Here is a 7,917-nt window from a genome sequence, read left to right as displayed (position 1 = left end):
CAGGAGGGAAGAGCCTCAGAAACCATAAAGGGGAAGGAGACATGAAGGTGGACGAGGGTGTGTGTGTGTGAACAAAACTGGTGGGGAAGGTGGAACTGATGGAGCAGAGAACGTGCAAAATGGACATGGGGCTGAACTGGCAAACGGAATTGGAGGGAAGGCAGAGACGACCTTAAATGGTGCACCAGATAAGCTGCTGATACTCTCTGGGATCTCAAAGTGCAGGAAGAGCAGGGCTGCATTTTCCCAAATCTACTAAATGGGTTGAGAGGCTTCTTAAGGTGTTTAAAAATTACTTGAATTACCTGGTGTTCTGGGTACGTCCTCAAAAGTCTGTAAAGGGAGGCTTTGAACAGGGGATCAAAGTGGGGAGACTTCTAAGGAGTTCTTCGCAAATGTGTACTCATGGACTTTTGCAGGGCAGGCAATAGAGGGCAAATGAGCACTGCAGACCCAGAGTGATCAAATTAACTGTCTTCTTTCTTTTGAGCTCTTCCTCTTTTAATGTTCCCCCTCTGACGATCTTAAGGTTAATGCAGATTTTCATTTCACTTCAGAAGTGCATTATTCCTGTTCTGCTGAGCTAATCAGATATCATCTCTTGTTTGTTCTGAGAAACATTGACAAAATATTTTTACAGAGGCTTTTAGAGAATTAGAGATTTTAGAGATTAGAGAATCCAACCTTGAAAATTGTTATTTCCAGAGAGCACATTCTTTTGTTTTTTCTTTTGAAAATAATTTCCATCTCCCATCTTTTTAATACAGCTGAATTTTTGACATTTTGTTTTCAATTTTTAATTCTAAAACTGCGCACTGTCAACAATATGAATGCTGAAGTAGGAAACAGCATGGAAAATGTACGAGTTGCACAATAAAAACAACAATTAAGGTTGATCTGAGACAGAATAAAGGGTTTGAAGTCCAGAGGGCTTTCCAGTCCAACTGTAAGAACCTCAAAGTAGGTCAGACTGGCTGATGGCGTCACGTTAAGCCTTGCCCTGAGATGGTTTTCAAAAGAACTCAGCAAAGTCCTTTTCCACGCTCTACATTCTTTTGAGACTAACAGAAAGGACAGGGCTGTCATCTGAAATAGAACTGGAATGTCTCAAAGATAATCCTATGAGCTGGGTGAATTCTTGTATGATAAAAACACTTCTGTGAATCAGAAAAAAGGGGGGAAACTGTATTTGTCATTCAATATACTGTGGTGTTTCAGACTCCTTGAAATTGTTATGAATCCTGACTGGTGAGTGACAATGGACATTATTGGTGACACACATCATTAAAAGACATCCCAACTGGTAATAGCTGTGATTTTGTATGATATGACTGTGGCACATTTTGGAGGAAGATATTAACAGCTTCAGTGGGTGATTTAAGCAGCATGATAAAAAGTGGAAGAGACAGTTCTTTTGTTCAGCTGTCTCTAGCAATGGAAGCTGGAGTGTAGGAGGAACTCATGGGGAAGAGATGCTTACACACGAATAGACTATACCCTACAAAGCAGTAAACAACTTACAGCTTGCTTTGGTTTGTTTGCCAAAAAAAACCCAACAAACCCAAACCCAAGAAAAAAAGAAGTCAATATCCTTAATATACAGTAAATTACTCCTGTAACAGTCTAATTCCAGCTTGTTCTTCAGGGATGACCTGTAACTCTGGATCATCTGCAAGGCGGTAGGTATGCAGACATTATTTTAAGTTTCATCCTGACAAATTTTGAACTTAAATCAGTGCACAAGCCTGCCTCCTTTGTCACTGCATAACAGGGTGGGTGTGCTCAAAAGTGAATGGACTGCCACAGAAAACACATCTGCTCAAGAAAACAGGTAATTTTCACAAGTACTTAAAACCTAGTAGTCTGCCAAGTGCCAAGGCACACTCAGTGTACTAACCTGGAAAATGGTGGTGATGAAAGAAAGAACACTCTTCATTAAAAGTTTAAGGCAACATCTGTTTTTGTCAGTCTTGCAGTAAAATCACACTCATCATTCCAAAGGTAAATCAAAAAATCAGAAAGTAAATTAGTTCACTGAGAATATACTCCCATCACATTATTCTTCAAACCACTCCCTTTCAGTGTACTGTCTCAGTTCAGTATCTCAAATGATTTATTTGACGGGTGGAATAATACAAATCAGTGTAAACGAAATATTCTGGCTATGTCCATACAGTACTTTTCCACTGAAACATTATCTACCTAAAATTGATTTAAAGATACAATATTCAGTTTTCCAAGGACAAGATGATTGAATCTAAGATCAGATGGGAGTATCCCTATGCTTATATCTTGCCCTGTTTCCTTTCCTACATTGTATGGATGTAAATACTTTAAGTCTCCATGTTACTTTTTATACCTTCTTTTACTTCAGGGTAAGGTACTTTATTCAGAAATGCATAATTCAAGCAAGACAGTGAAACCTCTAGTAAGGAGTATCTCAGACAAGCAATCTTTGTCTTAAGAATACCCCTCAATGATTTCAAACATTCTCCCCCGAGGGTTCTGATGTTATATTCAGCCTGTACAAATGATTTGAAGACTGTACATCTTCTACTTACCCAGAAAGATATCTCACGTCTGTTAAATTACAGGGTGCCAGAATACAGATTTTGCGTAATAAACCTTATTTCAGGGACAGGGAAAATTTCATTTCTATATAACAAAAAATGGAAAAGTCACCATGAGTGTGACAGCCGAACAAGTACTACAATAGTGTACAACACAAAAAGACCTTTCTGTTCTGTTCTTTGGACTCAAAGATGTTACCATGTGCAAAGCAGATACATGGTTTCTCTTTTCTATCAAACACAGAAACTGCCTCACACTCTACTTCATTATTTTTACGATGTATGAACTATGTTTCAAGGTATTAAAATATTAATTGTAAAAATTAGCATTTAAATACACTTCATGAGTATACCAAGAGAAAAAAGTACAAAATAATGGAAAGAAACATAATAAATGACAAAAATCCAAGAGAACAGGCTATGTAAAATATTGGAAGGTTTTTCCTGTCTAAGAGGTAAAATAGCCTAAACAAATTCTTAGGTCCAAAGCCCAGAATTTTAAACTAAAGATATGGACAAATTAGCATGGTTGCTAGTGTTCTTATGAAATGTCATTTCTATCGCTTGTGTATGCCCTCACTATAGCCTCAGAAAAAAGGTGATTGCTCTGACAAATACCTCCACACCCAAAGCAATTTTTTCATAACTTCTTCTACAACTTCTATTTCTGAACTGTAGGTATCAGTAAACCCCAAGGTAACACATCTGAGAGAAGGTTGTTTAGCAGGTGTTTTGATTGCCAAACAAAAGAAAATTTTCAATCCCTTGCATTTTAAAAAGATTTTTTTTGTCTCCTGTGTTGTTCAACCACTGAAATGAAGAATTAGACCTAAATTAATATAAATGTATGGGTCAGCAAATACAGAGCTATACCCGTAACCTTTACTGGCTCAGAAAATTTCTTTTCAGTATAATTCTTTATGCATAACCTCCATAATTTTCATTTAGTAAAGTTAATACCTATTGCTGTGCAACTTCTTCAATACAAAGTGTTATGTTAGTGGTACATATTAATATGATGTTATTATTCGCTACTGGAAATAATATTTAACAAGCTCAACACTATGATAATTTGTTCATGTTGGCGAAAATTAAATACTGAAACCAGCTTCTGAAATATACTTTTTAAACTGCAGTTATAATACAAACGATATAAAGGGTAATCTGAACTGGAATGTTTTAAGAAATTTTACATTTCAATTTGTTTCATGCGTTGTTTACAACTGAAAGGGTCAACATTTAGAATCTGTATTTAAGTCAATGCTAATATCAATAAACTTCTGTTTAAATTAATGCAAAGCATGAACCATACTGGAAAAGAAATGACTCACTTTACTGACTACTTCTAAAGTCTCAAAGTCTGAAAGAGTTTTAAAATATTGTTCAGTACTGTGTGTGCAAAACCGCATTTAGTGTCTTCAAAGAAGTCGAGTGGCCAGACATCTCTTGCACCAGCTCTTCTCTTGGCACAGCTCAAGACTTTGGGTCTGTGGTTGCTGTCAACTCCTGGGCTTTCGAACAACTGGTCTGGATATGGGAAATTTGCAGAACTGGAAGCAGTAACTGGAAAGCATCCTGAATATAAGCAGTACTGTTGCAGCCCTAATGGGGAGAGAAAATGCGGTTCATCAGTACAGCTGCCATGTACTTCAGAAATTATACTGTACTTTTTTTCCCCCTTTTTTTTTTACATCTGCATGATGCTATATTAGCATATGTCTTCACACAGATTTTAGAATTTGTAGATAGCTTAGCCTGAATAAATATGGAAAAAATCTGACTGCCTCTAAGTTTGAACTCTTGGACAGCTTTGTTGGTAATATGAGTAGAATAAAATGCCACACTGTTCAGAAGCAGATTTGACTTTTTAAACACAAACTAGCTAGTCTTTCCATCAAGTGAACCAATTTTGAATTTGCTGTAGGTGGAAGAAGTGTCACTGAAATTAACAGTTCAAATTATAATGGTTTTAACATGTAGTACTATTTTTGGAATTTCTAATACTGAACAGTACAGCAGCCTGTAATTCTCCATGATCCTAGGCTGTATTAATACACATTTGTATACAACTATGGGATTTATGAAGTACAAAACATTGTAATCCACAATTCTAAATACTCCTAGATTTTGCAGTTCCTGGAGCACAGGAAGGTGAGTCAACAGCAACAGCAAATTTACCCTAGAACAAAAGGAACTGCACAGTAGTCCTCACTACAGCTCTATTCAACTTTCCATCATTTTCCTTAAAGGTGTTGTTAATTCAGTGCAAATTTGCTTTTCGTAAAGCAATCTTCTCCTTATTTATAAGAGACGGCTGCTATTAAATAAAGAATGACAATTTATGGTCAACTACTATAAGTTTATTTATATTTTAAGGTAAGTGTGATCTGACAGAGTTAAAATCTTGTGCTGCAGATCCTGTGAGTTTTAGGACTTTATGAGGATATTACTTCATCTCAACCTCTTCATGATAAATCTGAGGTGTGTTTTACTCACTGTGCTTTTCTGAAGAAAAACAGATCATGGTGTCAATGAAAGAAATAACTTATGAACATTTTGGTGGTCTGATACATGGTTATCCATGGGCTGACCAAGGCTGTTGCTAGACTGTGAATCTTTATTGAAATCTAAGTGTCTGCAGATGGGAAATGCTGTAGCATATCTACAATCCAAATTTTAAAGGAAAGAGTAGTCTGAAATTGCTACTTGTTGCTGTGTTCTGACCAATACAGCAGCAGAGTTTCAGAGCAGCCCAGCCTCACTTCAGTCATACAGCTCTTAAGAGTCCTCAGTAAATGCAACCTCACTACTACAGTGTTTGTGGGAGAGGCTGAACACAAAATTGGGACATTTATGTGCTGGCACAGAACAGTCAGAATGATATTGTCATTACTTTTTAAATAGTTTTTTCTTTAGAAATAAATGTGCCTGTCTCATTTCAAATAATTTTATTACAACATTTGCTGATGTGAAGAGGTGGAGCTTACCTCTAATAGCACACTGTTGATCATGGGGTTAAGAATCTCTGCCTTCATATTGCTCTGTAAGCCAGAAAACAGAATGAAAAGCCAGGTCAAGAAACACATTTAACAGAAATACACTGATATCTGAGATGTGGATTTATGAATTCTGTAAAGGTCTTCTTTCACCTTGATTCTTGTTCAAACTGCTTATCTCAGTATTGCTAATAACTGTGCCTGCATTTCAAACACAACTCAGTACACCCCCTGCATTTCTACCACAGAGTACAATGAACTAAGAGAGGCCCAGGCTTTTACTTCTTCATTAATTCATGTACCACAGAGTTTCAAATTGCCTGCTTTCCTACAGGTGTGAGGTTTATGTAATGACATTGTTTGTCCATCAGTGACCATTTCACATCCCACAGATTTTTTAACCCCCTGCTCATTTTCAAGGACACAAAAAGGAAAAAAGACATGTCAGAAGAAAATGAAGTTCTTAGAAGTTATATAAATATCTGTGGTTAGGACAAAATGAAAGGTCCAGAGTAGCTCCCCTGAAGAAGGAAAACCAGGTGAAACTCAGATCGCCAAACTGGAGGCAGCACATGTGCTGGGCAGGGCAGGCTGGTTGGTGAAACAGCTCAGCACACATGACATTTTGCTCAACCACCAGATAAGAAGAAAGGTGGTTACAACAAGTAGTGACACTACTAGAGGCTAAAAAAATCAAGATTCATTAGTTTGTCTACTTTTTAAAATGGCAAAAGTTCTTCCCTTTTTTTTCTCAATGCTCTTTGCATTGTGGTTCTTTAGAACAACAGTAACCTCCAGCAAGAGTTGTTTTCTTTCAACACTGAATACAATACTGATTAATTTAACTGAAGGATTTCCACTTGCAGCCTTGTAGCTCTGATATTACAGATTTACAGAAGCATGAAACTTCTTAATTTTAGTTCAGAGAAAGATGGCAGAACCAAGGAGAGAGAGATGGTTGGAAAAAAGAAGTACATTTTTACTCTCAGTTACCAGAAAATCCATTACAAAATGCACTATTTAGTGGGCTAGTTTAATATTTTGTGTGCAATTTATTTTTATATTATTGTGCATGTATTTATTTCAAGTGTCCCACAGATATATGCTAAAGCACAATCCCAAAATGCAAAATAAGTATTTTTCCTTACAGTAATTGGAAGTTATGTACATTATTCATAATAAAAGCAAAGAAATAAATCATGTCCTTTACAAACAACTATGACAAAACATGCTCAGAGATGTGCTGGAAGAGCTAATGGGAAACTGGAAAAATTCCCTTTGAATTACGTTCATGTTTTCATGGAACAACCAAGAGAACCAGAATTTGTTCTTTTCTGATGTTTACAGAACGATTTCAGCAACAGCACAATTTTTACCTCCAAACCCTGCTATAATGCTCGGATGTCAGTCATCCTTGAAGCATCTTGAAAGGCAGGATGCTACTTCTAGCAAAGATGTTCACAGATAAATGGATGTTCTTAAGCAGAATATCTTGTGATAGAAGACAGAGGGATTTTTTTTAAGATGGGCCAAACAGATTTTCTGATCTCTTAAACCTTTTGAAAACACTGCAGTGCTAAGCCAGGGGATCTAGTAAAGGCTAAGAAGACAACTTGTGAAACCACCTTAAGGTGCTGCAAGTACAATCTGTGAATGACTTTCACACAAATGTGTTCAAAAGGGATAGGCTGAGTCTGAGAAGAAATTATCATCACTCTGTGTAACTTTGAATGCGGGGCCTTACAATGTGAGAAGGCAAGAAGTGTTGAGTGGTGATCAGGAAAAACAGGAAATGGTTTCTGCAAACACAGATTTTACAAGGCAGGGGACACAGTGTCATCTATCAAAGCTTATAAACTTTCCCTGCTGCAAAAATGCTGTGATCTTGATCTGAGGAAAGAAGTGGCCTCTTTGCTGATAGAAAGCCTTGGTACTCACGTAAGAATTTCTGTTTCAAGAGGTGAACTATGTTAAAAAAAGCCCAAATGCTACAGAAAATGCTGTCATCTTACCCCAGCTGCTGTTACAGAATCAGAAAACTTCTTTGATAAAGATGAAACTTCATTGCACATGGCACTTGTTAAACTGGTTTAAAAAAAAAAAAGAGAGAAATATAAAAATACATTCTTGACCTATCAATAGATGACAACCTTATGACAAACTTTATCTTGGAAGCAAAGATGTTCTTAAAGCAATTTTGCTTTTAAATATTTTTAAAATATTTAGGCATAAACTGTTAATGATAAAGTTTTTATATTCCTTCACTGAAAAATCCACTGCTGACTACAGCAGAAAAATGATGTGTTGTTACACACACCAGCCTTTTTTGACAGTGCAGTGTTTCACTTTTT

General features: G+C 36.6%; 1 protein-coding gene across 2 annotated transcripts in view; it reads right to left on the bottom strand.

Moving 5' to 3' along the window:
- Nucleotides 1–1,935: 1,935 nt before the first annotated feature.
- FAM114A1 (family with sequence similarity 114 member A1) overlaps nucleotides 1,936–7,917 on the bottom strand; it is a 30,553-nt gene continuing 24,571 nt past the window's right edge. For both annotated transcript variants that reach the window (XM_066185615.1, XM_066185616.1), the window contains exons 12-14: nucleotides 7,579–7,651; nucleotides 5,558–5,611; nucleotides 1,936–4,172 (exon numbers count right to left, since the gene is read on the bottom strand). In XM_066185615.1, the coding sequence (XP_066041712.1) occupies nucleotides 4,044–4,172; nucleotides 5,558–5,611; nucleotides 7,579–7,651 (256 nt within the window). In that variant the 3' untranslated portion in view covers nucleotides 1,936–4,043. The remainder of the gene's footprint in view (nucleotides 4,173–5,557; nucleotides 5,612–7,578; nucleotides 7,652–7,917) is intronic.

The sequence above is a fragment of the Chamaea fasciata genome, unplaced genomic scaffold (assembly GCF_029207755.1).
Source record: "Chamaea fasciata isolate MVZ Bird 193981 ecotype frontalis unplaced genomic scaffold, bChaFas1.0.hap1 SCAF_6, whole genome shotgun sequence".
Lineage (NCBI taxonomy): Eukaryota > Metazoa > Chordata > Aves > Passeriformes > Sylviidae > Chamaea > Chamaea fasciata.
The sequence above is the reverse complement of the archived record's forward strand: the minus strand, read 5'-3'. Positions and strand labels throughout refer to the sequence as shown.